Source organism: Oncorhynchus kisutch, linkage group LG8 (genome assembly GCF_002021735.2).
Source record: "Oncorhynchus kisutch isolate 150728-3 linkage group LG8, Okis_V2, whole genome shotgun sequence".
Classification (NCBI taxonomy): Eukaryota; Metazoa; Chordata; class Actinopteri; order Salmoniformes; family Salmonidae; genus Oncorhynchus; species Oncorhynchus kisutch.
In genome coordinates, this window is record NC_034181.2 from 57,529,729 (window position 1) to 57,549,394 (window position 19,666).

Consider the following 19,666-nt stretch of genomic DNA (forward strand, 5'->3'; position numbering starts at 1 on the left):
GGCGAGAGAAGCTAGTACTAACCCCTCGTATGTATGTACAGTAACTATCAGTCTAAACGTGACCTGTTAATTAATATGCGTGGTCTGTCTGTCTGTCTGTCACCACAGGACCTGGTCAACACTGCAGCCAGCACCGTCTTCTTCTTCCTGGCTTCTGTGGTCCTGGCTGCTCTCAACCACAAGTCCGGTGCCGAGATCGCAGCAGTGGTGGGTTCCCCCTGTCCCGCCCCACTGCATCCTTATCCTGGTCACTCCCCTCGTGACCCCCTGACCCGGGCCTTCTCTGGAATGACCACCCTGTTTATCAGTCTGTCTCAGGTGTACACCACTGAAACATGGGCTGAGGTCTTTCTCCTTTCACCCCCTCGTCCTCTCTTCCCTTACTCCCCGCTCTCTGTGAAAGAGTTCTTTGATCCGTTATTGTGCCACGCAAAGAACAGTGGCTGGTGTTACATGACCCACTGGATTTCTGTTGTTTGAAGAGTTGCCTACATGTATCTAAAATATACATCAGGGAGCTTTACTACAAAATGTGATGTTCAGAGGTATGTTCAATAATCAAATCGAATGCAAGACATTTAGCGATTAGCTATACAAGCCTCCCTGAAGTTTTTCTGTTGATTTTCTTTTCTTTGTCTGTCCACGTTATACTGCATTTCCTGTTAACTGCTGCCTCCCTGTGGAAGGTAGCCTGAACTGCATTTCACCAAGTCAATATGGCATTTCCTCCCCACCTACGGTATAATAAATCCAAAATAGAATTTTGGATTTAAGTTGCTTGACAGTGTGAGAGGTTTGACGATCGGTTGGCCAGGCAGTAATTGGCCAGCCCAGGTGCAAAGTGTTCATGTTCAGGGAAAGTGCTGGGAGCTTGATGATGTGTGAGCAGAGCCACAGTGAATGTTCATGGCTCCATTGGCCACCCTGCTGCTGCCACATCCACACTATTTACTGACTCAGTCCCTCCCTGGAGGTTATGAGCTGATTTCTGATTCCTGTCCTGTCAGCTCTGAGCTGTGACATGGACGTTTACTCTGGAGTTCAGCCCCAATCCCCTGGTTGGAGAGAGAGAGAGAGAGGTCACACCTCATTGGTTTCTCTCTCGTTTTGCTCTGTTTCATTCTCTTTTTCGCTCTATCTTTTCTCTTTCTCTCGGTCTCTTTCTCTTTTGACTATTAACCCTCTTTGTAACCCTCAGCCTAATTTTGATGTCTCTCCCTTTCGTTCCTTGCACCGCTCCCTCCATGATCTCTTGCAGATGATGTGAATTGTCTGGCAAGGCTGACTTGTTTCCTTACACATAAGAAAGCATGCAAGTCCTCGCACACACGGCTGGTCCCTTGATTCCTGTGGTTGTGCATGAGGCTGGATCAGCAGAACTGTGTACTACAGGCGCCCGGCCGGTGGCCTGGGGATTTGTGCTGAGTCGTTTATGGTACAGATGTTCTCAGTAGGAAGTTTCTATTAAACATCCTGGGCTTTTTTCAGGCCTGGAAGGGGCCAGTGAAAAGCCCTGGGCTCTCCTGCTGGGGAGGGATGGAGGGAGCCGTGGGAGGTGTGTATTTGTTGAATCTCACTCTTGTCTATTTCTTTAGGGGCGTAGACTGTATAAAGGGCTGCGATTTGGAGAGGGATTAGACACGTTGTGTGTGACTGTTTAATCAGCCAAATGTCTTGCTGTAATTATACAGTAGTCCCTATTTGAGATTTACTACTGGGACTATTAGGAAGGACTGGAGGGAGGTGTCATTTCCTCCTGTACTACTTGGAAACCCACATTTATTTTAAGATCATAGTAACAGAAATTCTGTTGTGTTGAATCATGTTTCTGTAACTTCCTGTGAAGGTCTTTGGCTTCCTGGTGACGTGTGTGTACGCTGTGAACACCTTCCTGGCGGTGAAGAGATGGCGTATGGGTGATGGGCGCTCAGTGGCGGTCCAGACCAGTGAGTACATGCGAGCCCGCACTGCCTCCCGGGGAGAGATGGAGGCACGGCCTGACCTGGCCTGATGGAGTTGACATTCTGAGACCAAGACTGACATTTAGGGCTTCTATCTTACCATACCCTCTCTCCGACTACCCCCTAGTGACATAACCAATCACCGTACCCACTCCATGGATGAGCACTGCAGCCTCTTTACTTGTGGGTCTCGCTTGGCGAGAGTCCCCCAAGGCCTGGACCCAGAGCCCTATCCCTCTGAGTGTACCAATACACAGACTGGCTCAGAGATCTACCTCTGTCGACGGTCATCAAGAGCATTGATTTGATATGAATGAAGTGTTTTTCTGGTTTTGAATTCAGCGTGGTTTGAAATCTTGCACCAGTGTTTGGTAAATGCTCTTGACTGTGTGACTTGGTATCTATGGCCACCAGCACGTACTGTACAGGTTTTGGTGGTTGTTTTATTTGCAATACATACAGGTAGCACTGTGTTTAGATATGGACTTTTTTTTTTAACACTATAGATCTGACACACAAAGAGAACAACAATTTAATCAATTCAATTGATTGATTTTTTTAAAAACGTGAACTTGAAAAAAAAGGACCAAAAGCTTAGGCCTATTCGTTACGGCGGATCAACCGCTTATTAAGTTTTTATGAACTCCGATACTCCTGAAACACATTCCCAACACAGTTCAGTTCCACAATGCCATTACAGTTCAGTTGTCTCTCTCTCTGTAGAATATGTAAAGTAACCCTCCTCAGTGTATCTCACTAATACACAACAACCGAACCACATGGACGTTTGAAGGAAGATTGAAGGTATTTGTTTTTTACTATTTTGTTTTATTGAAGGACTTTTGATTGACAGTTTCTTCAGAAAATATTCACACCCTTTGACTTATTCCACATTTTGTTGTGTTACAGTCTGAATTCAAAATGGATGAAATAGATTTTGTCTCACCCATCTACACACAATAACCCGTAATGACAAAGTGAAAACATGTTTTTACATTTTTTTTGGTGCTAATTTATTGAAATTCAGGCTGTAACACAACTAAATGTGGAAAAGGTAAAGAGGTGTGAATACTTTTTGAAGGCAATGTAGTTGGTGTGGGTGCTATTTGTAAACGGTTAAAGAGTATGAATGTGATGTGTATAAGCGTTGTACCTATAGTATATCTGGCCTAGTGAGTGACAGACAAATTGCACAGTGGTACATTACTAACATGGTGGTACGTTTGATAATTGAGCGAAATACTGATAAACGGGTGCTGGTCGAGGTCAGCGTCCATAGCACATCTCAGGTATTGGCTGACTCATCATTTATGATCTATTGTCTGTTTGAAACTTAAATGTGGCCGCCTTAATAATTGGGTCCACGGCATACTCATTCACAGAATGGCGCACCAATGTATCTCAGTTGAATGTGTGATCTTATTTATCTTATATAGCATACATAATCACATATCTTATTTCATAAAACACCCTCGCAGTCAATTTAACTTCCTGGATTTTTTTTTGTTTGGTACAGACAAATAGAGCAAGGAACATTGAATTCACATTTATGGAGATGTAGCCTGTTCATATGTGCAAGTTTGTACTGAATGTGTCTCGGATGAAGGACTTTTAGAAATGTTGACGTGTTCGTTCTGGTCTTTGTATTTTTTGTTCTAAATAGTATTGTGTGTTTACATCTACACAACATTGTGATTCCGGGTGTTCTGTATCCCACTGACCCTGCTGGTGATACTGTATGTATATGTGGATTATGGTAAAGATACCCTCAGAGGAACTGCTCATGGTGGATGCTTTATGTGTACTGAAGTGCACCCACTCCTAGTTGTGGGACATCTTACAAATGTTTTAAAAGATGCCATCTTTGTCAAAGTGATCATATTTTGTGTTCAGAGTTGATGAACCAATATTCTTTGTGAGGACAGTGGGAACAAACTTAAGGCCTAACTCCATTAATGACTTTGTAGGTGAGGGCAGGGACATTGCACATCTCAAATTGCAGATTTAATTTGAATGAATTGACCGTAATCACTGTTGATTATGATTGAAACTGTGTGAAGAATAGACAATCAAATGTGTGTATTTATGTCTCTCTATTCAGGACTCGGTTGATTGTTTTAAGTCGTATATTATGCCTTGACTTCACAGTAGTGGATCCATCTCCTTTATCTAGCAATACATTATGCTCTAACATACAGTAATAGGCCATGTGAGTGCATATGTAATCCTTGCTTTAACTAGTAGTGAAATGACGTGACTATAGTGGAACAATACAAGTTAATGCTTCGTGATGTCCTTAACAATCCAGAGCACTCTGTAAATATAACCTAATATTTTGAGATGGGTGTATTTATCTTACAGTAACGTCCTTAAAACAACTTTACCGACAGTGCTTCGTGCAGAGGTTATTGCTTGTGTCAAGGTTTTGAACCACTCAACATCTGAAATGGCTTATCATAAAGTGAAGACTTAACTGCTCTTTATCTTTTTTAAGGTTTGACCTTGATTTTCTTAAATGCTCTGTCACTGATACAAGTATTTATTGTACTCTAGGAAGCAGTATTAAAGTCTGTATTGTTGTATGTAAAGAATTTTCTGTAGATTTAACAAAACTATAGTTTGTGGTGACAAACTTGTCTCAAAATAAATGGGTTTGGAAATACTGTTGAACATGTCTTCATTTTTTTATTAAACAAATTAAAGCTTACAAATAGCTGAAAATCAACTGATTTCTTTCTTATTTTCTTTACATGACCTGCAAATTGACAAATGTTTGATGTACAACCTGGTAAGAAAACCCTTCTGAATAGGAGAACATTTTGAGGTACCATTTTCAATAATTGAATGCAGTAATACCCCATTTGCAGTTTACATTTCAAACACAATCACAAAAGTCTCCCAGTGCTTCTCCGTGATTAAAAGCTTTCGGAATTGGAAGAAAAGAGAAGACAATATTCTGCTGACAAATCAAATTCAAACAGGAAGTTGCCATTTAGGAAGTAGCTAAGTGCCGTGCACAGTCAGTCTTCTCAGCTCAGTGAATAGATCTATCACAAAATGATTTTAACGCTAGGATATCACATCAGATACAGCAACATTTTCAATAAAGGACACCAGAAAAAGAAAAATCAAGCAAAGCAAGTATGATGATCGGACAGACGGTGTAACCAGCCAACCAGCTGCCAATCTTTTCAATTGTGTAAAAATGTAGTGTCATCTGTTCCCCATGCTCCTCTTGGTATTATGGAGGCTGAGCAACTGTAAACCAATAGCCATCACTAAAAATACCACAGTTCATTCACAGCTTCAGAAATGTATTTCAGGGTTTGGGCAATTTTAGAGCATTTGGAAAATAATAATGTAACTGTAATTGATCATTTGTATGTGCCAACATTCCAAAGCGCTAAAGACCTGTTTTCACGTCGGTTTAAAATGAAATGTGAATCCTTCGGGATGCCGTTGACGTCTGCAGAATGGATGTCTTCCTGCCAGGCATGGTGGACACATGGTCCCTGGGCTAGAACCTCTTCAGTCCGAGTCAGAGTCGGAGTCATTGTACTCTATAACACAGAAGAGAAAAAAAAACTTTTACACTGAGGGTATAAGCAATGCATGTCTTTGTCTGTCTGTGCCTATCCCTTTCAAAGAGGGAAGTGAAGGCCTGTGGTCTCTGCCCTCCTTATGCAATGATCAGGAATTAAATTTAGAGATTAATATAAAGTCTATATAATCGTGGAAGCCAATCGTGATAGGTAAAAACACATACAACATAGATGATTAAAGAGTTAATATAAATGTTATTAACATAGTACCAACTAGGTTGTGATCAGATACAGTTTCATGGCAAATGAGAAATCATAATTCAGATGTTACCATGTTTTGTTTATTGAATAGATTAGCTACTCAGCATGGTCAGAACGAAGCACAATCTGCAAAGATTATCACAGACGATGTGCTGACTCCCCAAACACACTCCATGAGTATTCACTCCCACTGACCTATGGGACCCTTGGCTGAGTGAACTTGAGCCATGTCGTCCACAATGTGGCTTATGATTTCTATCAGCAAACTGCAAGTTTATTTGTTTTCCTAAACTGCCCAAACAAATTTTATTAGAACTGACAGAAACAAAAACCCTGAATGGAGGGTCAGCACTAAGTTCTCATTTCTATATTTCCTGTAGCCATTTTGTGGGAAGAACAGGGAAGGACGGAATGTTTCTGAGGAGTATACAGTATGCAGCATAGGCGACAACATGTAGATTTACATCAGACTATATACAAGACATTATTTGAAAGAACGCTTTACCTGAGGTTCTTGGTGGCTCGTCACCTGAGTCCCCTCCTTGTTTGAGGAAATTAGCCAAGTCATTAAAGATGAAGTAAAAATCTAGAGCAAAAACAATGGTGGCAATGAACCCAAACACCTGGAGGGAATGGAAGAAAAGAAAACCTTTGATATCAACATGAAACAGCTAGTAAATCCAGAAGGGGGTGAATTGTCTGACAGAAGCTAGCTGTAACATGATATCCAGACACAATGAAGTAATGCAGCGGAGTAACCAGACACGACTTCTGAGTTCAACCTTAACTTCAGAGTTCAATGGGTATACTGTACATCAGGGGTGTCAAAGTCATTCCATGGGAAGCCTAGTGTCTACAGGTTTGTTTTTGTTTTTGCCTTTCAATTAAGAGCTCGACAACCAGGTGTGGGGAGTTCCTTACTAATTAAAGACCTAAATTCAACAATCAAGGACAAGGGAGGAGCGAAAACACACAAACACTCAGCCCTTGGTGGAATGAGTTGGACGCCTGTGCTGTAAATGCTGAGGAGATACAACTCCGATGGTGGCATGGGCTTGATGAGAGATGTGTGGATTAGTGTCAAAGAGCTTTTCTTACCCCTGCTGCTTTAGAGGCCCCGTCTGTGAACTTGGAAACTGATATTATGGAGATGATAAAAAAGATAATGGACGCACTGACACAGCGCAGAAAATCCTAAAAGAGAGATAGTACAAATTAAAATGTAGTTTTCACATTTGTTTTAAAATTGGCTATCATCCCTACTGTACCCAAGTGGACTATAAATATACTGAGTGTACAAAACATTATGAACACCTGCTCTTTCCATCAGATAGACTGACCAGGTGAAAACTATGAGCCCTTATTGATGTCACTCATTAAATCCACTTCAATCCCTTCAATCAGTCCACTCTGGCTCCCGAGTGGCGCAGCGGTCTAAGGCACTGCATCTCAGTGTAAGAGGGGTCACTACAGTCCCTAGTTTGAATCCAAACAATTGAGACATGGATTGCGTATATGTGTCATTCAGAAGGTGAATGGGTAAGACAAGATTGAAGTGCCTTTGAATTGTGGTAGGTGGTAGAAATGTTTTTTTTTCACGCTCAACAGTTTCCTGCTTGTGTCAAGAATGGTCCACCACCCAAAGGACATCCAGCCAACATGGTCACAACCGTGGGAACGTCAGAGTCAACATGGGCCAGCAACCCCTGTGGAATGGTTTCGACACCTTGTAGAGTCCATGCCCCAACGAATTGAGGCTGTTCTGAGGGAAAAGTGGGTGCAAATCAATATTGGTAAGGTGTTCTTAATGTCTTGTACACTCAGTGTATACTCACCATGAGGGGGAAGTGGAATCCCTTAAATCGCTCATTGAATTTGGTGGAATAGGCAAAAAGGAGGAAGAGGGCAGCCAGGAACTCAATGAGGGGTGCTGTGACAAAGGCTGCTGCCGTGGATGCCACAAAACAGATGAACGCGATGAGGGACAGAGCCTGACAGAGAAGACAGAGGGAGGGAGAGATAGAGACAGTGACTAATAGAGTGCAAGGCGTACTAAAGTTACTTTGGTCCAAAATCTCCCTTTCAAGAAATGTTGCAGTGACCCGAAGCATTTACATTTCCTGTCTCAAGCTGTAAGGAGATGCAGCTGTTGAATGACAAATAACATACACAGGCCTACACAGACCTACACAGGCCTACACAGACCTACACAGACCTACACAGACCTACACAGACCTACACAGACCTACACAGACCTACACAGACACACTATAAGCCTATACTGTACGTGAGTTCAAAGGTTTTTGCTTGTTTTATACACACATGTATTAACGCGACTGTTCACTTTAGCTAATCATAAAACATGTTTGTCTGGTTGATCACAAATCCTGAAAGATGCAACTGTCTTTGTGATTTCAAAGACGCCCATAAGTCTTTAATATCAGCATCCAGTCTCTCCACGAATCACAAAGTTTATGTTTTCTTTGTAAACACATTTCTGGTGATAGTGCTTGTTTTCCTACATCCCCTTGTCCTGAGTTTCCTCCGGGTCAACATCATTGGACGAGACAAGCCCAGGCACTGTTATCTCCACAGAGCCATCTTGTATTTGTTAGACTGGGCCATCAAAACCATAGACAAGGCTCACCTTGGGGTGGGAACTCCCCGAAATGCAACAGACTGCTACTGCTGCTTTCATAGATACAACCCTGAGCACACTGTTCATCTATCTTACACTTAGAATGTGTTTCATCGTTGAATAACGTTGAATATCTTCGTAACGCACAGCAGAACTGCTTATCAGACATTTTGTCTGACCTCGACATGGCTAACGTTTCTCATCTCAGACACCCACTGCTATGTTTCTGCATAGTAAAGCAACAAGGTAAATTCTCTACGAATCTTGGAATCTAAAACTGGCTTCTGAGAATTCTGGCACAACACATTTCTTGTCAATTGGATGCTACGAGCGACAAACTAAATGACTTAAGCAGCATTATTGTCATTCCAGCTATTAACGATCACGAAAAACTCTATGCATATATGTTTTCCAGCTGTCTTGAGCCACTACTAAAAACCAGGATATTTCATTGTGAGTTTTTATTAAAGTCATAGTAGCACCCATGTGGTTTCTAGCACTAACAAGGGAGAGGATCATATTCTAAGTGTGTGTAAAGAGGCTGCATTGTTCTTGGAGACTGATTCCGTTACCTTATAGGGCCAGTCAGTCAGAGCACTCTAATAAAGCCCTCTATTCTATACAGTATATCTTTTGGGCTACATGCCCTCCAGCAGTCAGTTAGTTAGAGACTGAGAGGGTTGATCATTGTTTCATACAACACATCCAGGAACTGAATCTCACATGACATACATGGGAGAGTCCATGATAATAACATATGTGTTCAATTGGTTCAAATCCTTGGTGATGACCCCTTCCACAGTGAAGATGTCTAAGCAGAAACACTCTCGTTTCACTTCCTGATATATGAGGTTTAAAATAATCAATACTCATTGAAGAATTAATGGAGTTCATTTGTTTGCAACGATTTGTATTTTTTTTTTAGCAAACTCCCTCTTTTAAAATGTATTTTTTCACCATTACCATTTTGGTTTAATTGCATGTGCGAACGTGTCCCCACAATAGGCTACTGCACATCATGTCAAAACCTATTAGTAGTTATCCAGTAATACAAAGCAGAACCCCCGACAGTAGACTGACCACATGAAGTATAGAACACATTACAGTTGTATGTAAGGTCTATTGCTTGCTTGTGTAAACATGAATAGGCCTACACTAGGCTACATGAATATGAATGATAGTTTACAGGCTACATGTCTCCAAAATGATCCATATGCATGTCTTTCGTTTAACTGGTATAAATCTAAATTCTCACCTGAATGAAAAGGTAGTCAGTCGTAAACTTAAAACCTTCCAAAGTAAAAAAAAATATATATATGTGGCCAACTAATTCATAAATACTTTTTTTTAGCGCCTTTGACGAAAACAAAACGCTCCCTTGCCTAAATGAGAACCGTGTGATGGACACATTGACCTCAATAGAAATGGGCAGAATTCAATGGATGTGTTTTCCATATAGTTTAACCTAAACAGCTGTTTGAAGACTTGGTTAGGATAGGATATATTAATCCCAACAAAAACATACTTTTGAGCGTTCAAAAGCGTTACACTGAATAGCACAAACCCGTTAAATCGAGTGCACCCCGCCCCCGCCAACTAAACTTCTACGCATCTGCTTGTCTTGGCAACGTTGAAGAAAAGTATTCGGAAGAAACAATGGAAATAAAGACACTAATATATTCTTTGAAATGCTACGTTACCACTTCTGCAATAAGAAGTTGTCCTTTCCGTGAAGATGCGAATACTTTTGCGATTGGGAGAATCGTTTGAAGGACACTTTGGCGCGGTCCAGTCGTACCGGGAGCTTCGATGTCCCCCATTTCAAAGATAACGTTTGACTTGAGTAAAGGTTACAGATCCAGCGGGCTGGAAGAGTTGAGAGTGGAAAATGCAAAGCCCCGAAAAAAGAGTGTTGCTTCTTGAAGTGGAAACGGAAATAATGACAGTGCGAAAACGTAGTTCACAAAGGCGCAACATCTGCATTCCAGAAGAGATGTTAGTTGACTGGGCTAAGTGCATGCGTCAAAACTAAAATACTGTAATATATTTGTTAAAATTGTTGTGATGTATCCCTCGAGTTTTAGAAATAATCTGTTTTAACTTCATAGGGCTATGGTCCAACTTTATGGGAACCTCATAAACAACTCAAAATGCAATAGAAACATTACTTAAGAATAAAGTAGAAATAGACTGGGCCTACATGTAATCTGACATTGTTTAAAATATGATACAGGCCTAGGTTTCAAAGGTATTTATTTTTTATACATGATAATTGTGTTATTGCATTGATTAGGCTATACAAACAAATGGGCAATCTACAGTTGATACATCAATTTTTGGATTTAGACATTAATGATATATGTACTCATATAAATGCCTCATAAGCTTAGTTCTACTGCCATACCCCATCAGAACACAAAATATAAGCTTGTTTTACTCCAATAATTGTAAACAAATTAAGTGTAAACAAACACTATATAGCCTCGAAACATGGTTAAAACTACAATGTTGATATCATTGATGGTCAGTCCTTGCATACATAGCTCTGGCTATGAATTTGAGAGTGGTTACATTTATCCAGCCCCATATCCTTCAGGTTTTTACCAAAATGGGCTAGGGCCAAGCTTGGTTATTGTTTCAACTGCTGATTGCCCCTTTAAACCTACACATACACTACCTTTCAGAAGTTTGGGGTCACATAGAAATGTCCTTATTTTTGAAAGAAAAGCACATGTTTTGTTCATTAAAATAACTAAATTGATCAGAAATACAGTGTAGACATTGTTAATGTTGTAAATGACTATTGTAGCTGGAAACGGCTGATTTTTAATGGAATATCTACATAGACGTACAGGGGCCCATTATCAGCAACCATCACTCCTGTGTTCCAATGGCATGTTGTGTTAGTTTATAATTTTAAAAGGCTAATTGACCATTAGAAAACACTTTTGCAATTATGTTAGCACAGCTGAAAACTGTTGTCCTGATTAAAGAAGCAATAAAACTGGCCTTCTTTAGACTAGTTGAGTATCTGGAGCATCAGCATTTGTGAGTTCGATTACAGGCTCAAAATGGCCAGAAACAAATAACTTTCTTCTGAAACTCGTCAGTCTATTCTTGTTCTGAGAAATGAAGCCTATTCCATGCGAGAAATTGCCAAGAAACTGAAGAAGCGTACTACTCCCTTCACAGAACAGCGCAAACTGGCTCTAACCAGAGTAGAAAGAGGAGTGTGCACAAAAAAAAAGATGGTTGAAAGAACACAGACACTGGACAGAGTAACTCTGAGAGTGAGCATCTGAAGAGACAATTGTGGTGTCTTCACTTCACAGTGCCAGTTGCTGATGTTCTTGGTTGATTGAATGTGACCCTCTTGAAAAGCATGCAACCATCCACACACCACAGGCCTGTTGCTATGAAACCCACTATCTGGATAGGGAAAGTATACAAGACTCAGTGTTAATATCAGATATAGGCTACAAGATAGAATTATAGCTGACATTTTTTTGTAATAGTTCATTCATTAGTTGTACTGGGTGCCAAATGTGGGATTACAGTATATATTCACGTTAGTGGAAATGTTCATAAGGATTGTATTTCCTCCGGGCAGTTCATTATTGACAGGATGGTGTGTAAGATGAGGCTTCACCCAGAAACCCAGTTCTATAAGGCCCCCAAATAGAAGGTCAACAAGGAATACATTTGTTTTTATCTCACCCCTCCACCCAGGGTCCCTGTCACTGTGTAAGTGGACACTGCTATCAGACTCAGGATAAGTATGAAGACTGCTGCAAACAGTGAGTTGAACAAATCCTGAAGAAGAAAAGACAATGGAAGTTACTCAGAAAGCTTGACTGCCTGACATTTTCACAGCAGTTAATCAATGTGAAAGACCTACAGTAAACACTGTACTGTAATTGAATAGGTTCCTTACAACGAGAGGCCAGAAGAACAGAGTCAGCTTCTTATTCAACTTCAGTGTGTACAGCAGAAGCAGGGAGAATGTGATCACAAACTCCATGCATGTAGCTGCAATGTATTTGGGCCTGGATGCTACAGCAAAACACACACATGCTACAAACATAGTCCCCTGAAACAGAGAGCATTGGCAATTAGGAAATTATAGGAAATGCTAATTGATTGTTTCCATTCAAAGATATTTAAGGACAGTCTCTAATCCTACAAATTGAAATGGTTGTTTCACACCAAAAGCTGTGAAAATTAGGGTCGTTTTTATTGATTAAAATGTAATGTCCACTAGAGGGCATGCAGTATCTTGTTTATCGTTTATCATCAACTACAGGGTTTAACGTTTGTACAGTTCACAGGAACTACAGCTCTGACATTCACTTCTAGTTCTGCTTTGTCATAGACAACATATTTAGGAAATAATGTAAATCAACATAATCTCTCTGTAAGAGATTGTAATATCCTGTAACAATACTGTGTAATACATTCTTGCTGTTTTTATCAAATTTACACCAGATATATGGCTTTATCTGGGGTGATAAGTCTTTCCAAAACCCAGTGGTTTAACAAAGTATGAACAAATGTCTCACCATCTCTGCTAATTTAAGGACACCCCTCAAGGATCTGAGAAAAGCAGTATCAACCTCCATGGGTAATGAAGGTATGTTACTGGTTGTTTTGGAACAGTCGCCTGTCATGTTACGTTTCAAAAGAACCAGCTCAGAGTCTGTGTTTCCTGAAGAAGCAATTTCCTTTCAGTTGCAGGAAATTACAGTTCGTTGCAATCACTTCTAAACATACTAGGCCGTATCATACTGCTTGCATGCCACTAAACAAACTAACCATGATCTGAAAATGTCAATCAATCTGTATAGAATATTACAATCAGAAAATATTTGATTGACTTTCTCATGTAGGCCTACAGACAGAGGCGTAAAAACATTATGAGCAGCCCTATATATTTTAATGATTCTCATCATTGCTGTACTGATAGTCTGGCATAAATCACGGTAGCAGTGTTACCTATACACGAGTCCCTTTGCCCTCAATGGTGATGGCAGTTGGTGGAGGGAATGCAGGTATCAGAACAAATAAAGCGCTTCAACCAATAGAAAAAAACTACATCTCCATATCATGAACCAGGAAGAGGTTATTTGACACACGGAACTGGAGTGCCAATTCACGGTCGAGCGCTGTGTGTGATTCAGATAATTATGCGAGATTTCCTTTACATCTATTTGTATTAACAATTTGTGGAGATCTGCTACACGACTATATTCCCACACTGCTGTGAGGTCAGCGCGATTAGTGGCTATTCCCTGCAAAATATTTGGTGATGCGCGCGGTGAGCTCTGCCAGACGAGAGGCCATAGCAACAACACACAGCTCGTCTCAAGTAGGTGCCCTTGCACAAGGTTTATTTATTCGCTGGTCTGAAGCATTGTTTCGGTACAGAGTGATACAATGAAACACCCTGTAGACTAATGTTACAATGTCATGTTACAAATTATGTGAGTTACAATGTTGCGTCAGAACAACAGAACATATTAACAACATAGCCTGCTCATACTGTTACATTTTGAATTGCCAAGTATACAATACAATGTGACAGAAAATGTTTAGAAACAATACACTTGTACTTTGAGCTCACTTCAGCTACCACCAATAAATGTGATACAAATGTAAAATAATTGCCAATTAGACATTGCCATTCCTGTCAGACTCATCCATTAGCACTGCTATTATCTAGCACTACTTTCAGTGAGGCTACTTGCTCATCAATTTGCTCTAACCAAACCAGGGCAGAATGCTATCGCCCTGCATACATCACCCATATTAACACTCTTCTCTGTTTGCCTTGACCATAGGTACTGACTTAAGCTGAAACCAAGAAGTCAGGTTATCTCACAATGCAGTCTTACTCCTCCCAAGGAAAGCTTGTGCGGAATGGGGAGAAGAATAAGTTAGTGGTATGTACTGGTACACTGTCATTTTAAATCCTTGAAATTCTTTGAAATTGATACTAAGACATTTGAAGCCTATATACCTGAGGGAGAAGTCGACACAATGTATATTGTTATTTTTCTTTAGATCTGTATAGAGGGGAATATTGCTAGTGGGAAGACAACATGCCTGGAGTATTTCAGCAAAACCAGTAACATTGAGGTAAAAAAAATACAAAAAAACATGCAACACGCTTGTTCAACATTTTGCATTCCTTCATTTTCCTTTCATCCCTTGTGCTGCACTGTGTGTAAAACAAAAGGTCAAATGAAATCACAATTTTAGTTTTGAATTCTCAGGTGCTGACTGAGCCAGTTTCCAAATGGAGGAATGTTCGAGGGCACAACCCCCTGGTACGTGACCATTCTATAGAAGATGGTTCATTTTGAAAATGACATATTTTATGCTGATGTTAGATCTACTCCCATCCTGCAGGGGTTAATGTACCAGGACCCTACTCGATGGGGCATCACTCTACAGACCTATATTCAGCTAACCATGCTGGACCAACACCTCTCAACAATAGTAGGCACTCTAAAACATTGCACAGAACAGGTTGCACTGATATCCTATTGTTTCACTACTGTTGCATGTTTTTTATCAATAGTACAGATTTCTCTTTCGACTTTGATTTTACATTGCATAATTAACATGGTCTGTTTTGTGTTTGTTGATTCCAGTCCGCCCCAATGAGAATGATGGAAAGGTCCATCTACAGTGCCAAGTACATCTTTGTGGAAAATCTTTACAGAAGGTAATGCACATGGTATATTTCACACCAGCTTATAGCTGGTTCTCATTTGTGCCCAATCTAGTTAATTTGATGTACTTCACAATATTTTGCTCTCTGCAGTGGGAAGATGCCCGATGTGGACTTTGCTGTTCTTAGTGAGTGGTTTGAGTGGATCACTCAGAACATTGCCATTCCTGTGGATCTTATCGGTAAAGCTGTGCAGAAACACAAGCTTTCTACTTTATTCTGATGATGTTGCGTCCTTGGTAGAATCTTGTTCATTTAGTTCCTCCTCTGTTTCAGTTTATCTCCAGTCGTCTCCACAGACCTGCCATGAGAGGCTAAAAGAGAGATGCAGGGAGGAGGAGAAGATCATTCCTTTGGTGAGGGTAGAAGAATGACAAACTCTCAGTGCTGTTCTTGGTCTAACTTCAGAGGGGTTTTAAGACTCGTCTCTTGCCCTACTCTCTCAACCTACTATCTTTCTCGCTTTTTTTTATTTTTAAAGGAATATTTAGAGGCAATCCATCAGCTGTATGAAGACTGGCTGATAAAGAAGACGTCCTTCAATGTTCCTGCTCCAGTCCTTGTGAGTGATCAATCTTTTTCAGGCGTGCGTTTTGGAGGACAATGGTCAATTAATGAGGAACATTGTTTATACATTCTAGTGTCTCCTGTGATAAGCGCCAGAGTATTGGTCATCTATGTCGAGGATTCCTTGTTTTTCATTGTTGGGAAATAGTCCATTGTTCAATAGAAAGGCAGGTAAGTGATTGTTAAACACAGCTCTGTTTTTGTATCACGTTACTATAATCTGTAAAGGCAGTTTCACAGCATTTAATGATATATACACTGAGGATACAAAACCGGATGAAAGTTATGATCTCTTATTGATATCACTTGGTAAATCCACTTCAATCAGTGTATATGAAGGGGAGGAGATAGGTTAACGAAGGAGTTTTAAGCCTTGAGAATTGAGAGATGGATTGTGCCATTCAGAGGGTGAATGAGCAGGACAAAACATTGAAGTGCCTTTGAACGGGGTATGGGAGTAGGTGCCAGGTGCACCGGTTTGTGTCAAGAACTGCAACGATGCCGTTTTTTTTCACGCTCAACAGTTTCCCGTGTGTATCAAGAATGGTCCACCACCCAAAGGACATCCAGCCAACTTGACACTATTGTGGGAAGCATTGGAGTCAACATGGGCAGGCATCCATGTGTAATGCCTTCGACACTTTGAAGACTCCATGCTCCGACGAATTGAGTCGGTTCTGAGAGCAATGGGGGAGGGGTGCAACTCAATTTTAGGAAAGTGTTCATAATGTTTGGTATACTCAGTGTATTTGTATTTCTATGTTTTCAGGTCATTTCGGCAGACGATGACCTGCAGAAGATGATCCTCCAGTATGAGGAGAACAGAGAGAAGATTTTATCAGGGACCAATGTGTGACTGAAGTACAGTGCCTTCGAAAATTATTCAGACCCCTAGACTTTTTCGACATTTTGTTAGGTTACAGCCTTATTCTAAAATTGATTAAATTGTTTTTTTTCCCCCTCATCAATCGACTCACAATACCCCATAATGACAAAGCAAAAACAGGTTTTTAGTAATGTTTGCTAATTCAACTTAGTTGAAGCACCGTTGGCAGCGATTACAGCCTTGAGTCTTCTTGGGTATGACGCTACAAGCTTGCCACACCTGTATTTGGGGAGTTCCTTCTCTGCAGATCCTCTCAAGCTCTGTCATGTTGGATGGGGAGTGTTGCTGCACAGCTGTTGTCAGGTCTCCAGATATGTTTGATCGGGCTCTGGCTGGGCCACTAAAGGACATTCAGAGACTTGTCCACGAAGCCACTCTTGCGTTGTCTTGGCTGTGTGCTTAGGGCCGTTGTCCTGTTGGAAGGTGAAACTTCACTCCGGTCTGAGTTCCTGAGTGCTCTGAAGCAGGTTTTCATCAAGGATCTCTCTGTACTTTGCTCCATTCATCTTTCCCTCGATCCTGACTAGTCTCCCAATCCCTGATGCTAAAGAAACATCCCCACAGCATAATACTGCCACCACCATGCTTCACCGTAGGGATGGTGCCAGGTTTCCTCCAGACGTGACACTTGGCATTCAGGCCAAAGAGTTCAATATTGGTTTCATCAGACCAGAGAATCTTGTTTATCATGGTCTGAGAGTCTTTAGGTGCTTTTTGGCAAACTCCAAGTGGGCTGTCATGTGCTTTTTACTGAGGAGTGGGTTCCGTCTTGTCACTCTACCATAAAGGCCTGATTGGTGGAGCGCTGCAGAGATGGCAGAACCTTCCAGAAGGACAACCATCTCCACAGAAGGACTCTAGAGCTCTGTCAGAGCAACGATCGGGTTCTTGGTCACCACCCAGACCAAGACCCTTCTCCCCCGATTGCTCAGTTTGGTCGGGCGGCCAGCTCTAGGAAGAGTCTTTGGTTCCAAACTTCTTCCAATTAAGAATGATGTAGGCCACTGTGTTCTTGGGGACCTTCAATGCTGCAGAAATGTTTTGGTACCCTTCCCCAGTTCTGTGTCTCGACACAATCCTGTCTCGGAGCTCTACGGGCAATTCCAACTGTCAATTATGGGACCTTACAGTGCCTTGCAAAAGTATTCAACCCCCCCTGGCGTTTTTACAATTTTGTTGCATTACAACATGTAATTTAAATAAATTTTTATTTGGATTTCATGTAAAATAGTCCAAATTGGTGAAATGAAAAAAATTACACACAGGTGGACTGTATTTAAGTGTCACATGGTCTCAATATATATATAAGGCTGTAACGTGTGTGTATATATATATATATATATATATATATATATATATATATATATATACCTGTTCTGAAAGAGTCCCAGAGTCTGCAACACCACTCAACAAGGGGCACCACCAAGCATGTGGCACAATGAGAATAAGAGCACCTCTTCCCAGCTGCCCACTGCACTGAGGGTAGGAAGCACTGTCACCACCCATAAATCTACGATAATCGATCATTTCAATAAGCATTTTTCCACGACTGGCCATGCTTTCCACCTGGCTACCCCTACCCCGGCCAACACCTCAGCACCCCATGCAGCAACTGGTTCACCAACTACTTCTCAGACAGAGCTCAGTACGTCAAATCGGAGGGCCTGTTGTCCGGACCTCTTGCAGCTCTATCGGGGTGCCACAGGGCTCAGTTCTCTGGATGACTCTTTCCTCTGTGTATATATATATCAATGATGTCGCTCTTGCTGTTGGTGATTCTCTGATCCACCTCTATGCAGACGACACCATTCTGTATACATCTGGACCTTTGGACATTGTGCTAACAAACCTCCAAACGAGCTTCAACGCCATACAACACTCCTTCCGTGGCCTCCAACTGCTTTTAAATGCTATTAAAATGAAGTGCATGCTCTTCAACCGATTGCTGCCCGCACCCTCCCACCTGACTAGCATCACTACTCTGGACGGTTCTGACCTAGAATATGTGGACAACTACAAAATTTCGCAACAAAGCCTCTTTCACTCACGATGTCATTTACAAGATAGTCTCCAACACTCTACTCAGCAAACTGGATGTAGTCTATCACAGTGCCATCCGTTTTGTCACCAAAGGCCCATATACTACCCACCACTGCAACCTCTATGCTCTCGTTGGCTGGCCCTCACTATATATCCATCGCCAAACCCAATGGCTCCAGGTCATCTATAAGTCTTTGCTAGGTAAAGGGGGCCTTATCTCAGCTCACTGGTCACCATGGCAACACCCACCCATAGCACACGCTCCAGCAGATTTATTGCACTGGTCATATTGAATAGTTATGCATGCTCAAGTTTTCAGTTTTTTTTGTGTTATTTGTTTGTTTCACAAGAAAAAATATTTTGCATCTTCAAAGTGGTAGGCATGTTGTGTAAATCAAATGATACAAACCCCCTAAAAATATATTTTAATTCCAGGTTGTAAGGCAACAAAATAGGAAAAATGCCAAGGGGGGTGAATACTTTTGCAAGCCACTGTATATAGACAGGTGTGGGCCTTTCCAAATCATGTCCAATCAATTGAAATGACCACAATTGGACTCCAATCAAGTTATAGAAACATCTCAAGTATGATCAATGGAAACGGATGCACTTGAGCTCAATTTCGAGTGTCATAGCAAAGTGTCTGAATACTTATGTAAATAAGGTATCTGTTTTTTATTTTTTATAAATTTGCAAACATTTCTTAACCAGTTTTTTCGCTTTGTTATTATGGGGTATTGTGTGTGGAATTCCTGAGGATTGTAATTTATTTAATACATTTTAGAAAAAGGCTGTAACAAAATGTGGAAAAAGTCAAGGGGTCTGAATACTTTCCCGAAGGCACTGTATATATGCTGCACCAACAATGGCAGTAAATATGTTTGTTGTCTGTAAGCAGGTAATTATAGTCCAAGAGAGAACACCAGAATGAGCTTGTGGAGTTTCTGTTATCTTACACACTGTCTTAGAACAACTCTCTGACCGGTACATTTTCAGACCGCAAGTATTCCATACTGTATATTTACTGCTACAAGTCGC

The 19,666-nt window shown here is 41.0% G+C and overlaps 4 protein-coding genes across 5 annotated transcripts in view; 2 read left to right on the plus strand and 2 right to left on the minus strand.

The window, feature by feature from the left end:
- LOC109895508 (CKLF-like MARVEL transmembrane domain-containing protein 4) overlaps positions 1-4,628 on the plus strand; it is a 26,795-nt gene extending 22,167 nt beyond the window's left edge. Inside the window, exons 3-4 of the mRNA XM_020489227.2 lie at positions 109-207; positions 1,847-4,628. Of these exons, the coding sequence (XP_020344816.1) occupies positions 109-207; positions 1,847-2,011 (264 nt within the window). The 3' untranslated portion in view covers positions 2,012-4,628. The remainder of the gene's footprint in view (positions 1-108; positions 208-1,846) is intronic.
- Positions 2,542-10,384, minus strand: LOC109895506 (CKLF-like MARVEL transmembrane domain-containing protein 3). 2 transcript variants are annotated; one of them, XR_004210857.1, is made up of 5 exons: positions 10,103-10,247; positions 7,600-7,755; positions 6,863-7,521; positions 6,270-6,387; positions 2,542-5,521 (listed from the first exon to the last, which is right to left on the minus strand). XR_004210857.1 is itself a non-coding variant. In XM_020489222.2 (5 exons), exons 1-5 carry the CDS (start codon positions 10,220-10,222, stop codon positions 5,490-5,492), a joined length of 522 nt encoding a protein of 173 aa, XP_020344811.1. In that variant the 5' UTR covers positions 10,223-10,384; the 3' UTR covers positions 2,542-5,489. The 2 variants fall into 2 exon arrangements, 1 of the variants encoding a protein (XP_020344811.1); XM_020489222.2 differs by having other exon boundaries at positions 6,863-6,958; positions 10,103-10,384.
- Positions 10,385-10,638: 254 nt separating this feature from the next.
- Positions 10,639-13,508, minus strand: cklf (chemokine like factor). The gene is made up of 5 exons (XM_020489221.2): positions 13,395-13,508; positions 12,962-13,107; positions 12,337-12,492; positions 12,120-12,215; positions 10,639-11,831 (listed from the first exon to the last, which is right to left on the minus strand). The coding sequence occupies exons 2-5, from the start codon at positions 13,067-13,069 to the stop codon at positions 11,724-11,726; spliced, it is 468 nt and encodes a 155-aa protein (XP_020344810.1). The 5' UTR covers positions 13,070-13,107; positions 13,395-13,508; the 3' UTR covers positions 10,639-11,723.
- A 9-nt stretch (positions 13,509-13,517) lies between these two features.
- LOC109895504 (thymidine kinase 2, mitochondrial-like) lies at positions 13,518-16,571 on the plus strand. Its single transcript, XM_020489219.2, has 10 exons — positions 13,518-13,767; positions 14,240-14,341; positions 14,463-14,537; positions 14,675-14,728; positions 14,811-14,900; positions 15,056-15,129; positions 15,229-15,317; positions 15,412-15,491; positions 15,617-15,697; positions 16,472-16,571. Exons 2-10 carry the CDS (start codon positions 14,282-14,284, stop codon positions 16,556-16,558), a joined length of 690 nt encoding a protein of 229 aa, XP_020344808.1. The 5' UTR covers positions 13,518-13,767; positions 14,240-14,281; the 3' UTR covers positions 16,559-16,571.
- Positions 16,572-19,666: the final 3,095 nt, after the last annotated feature.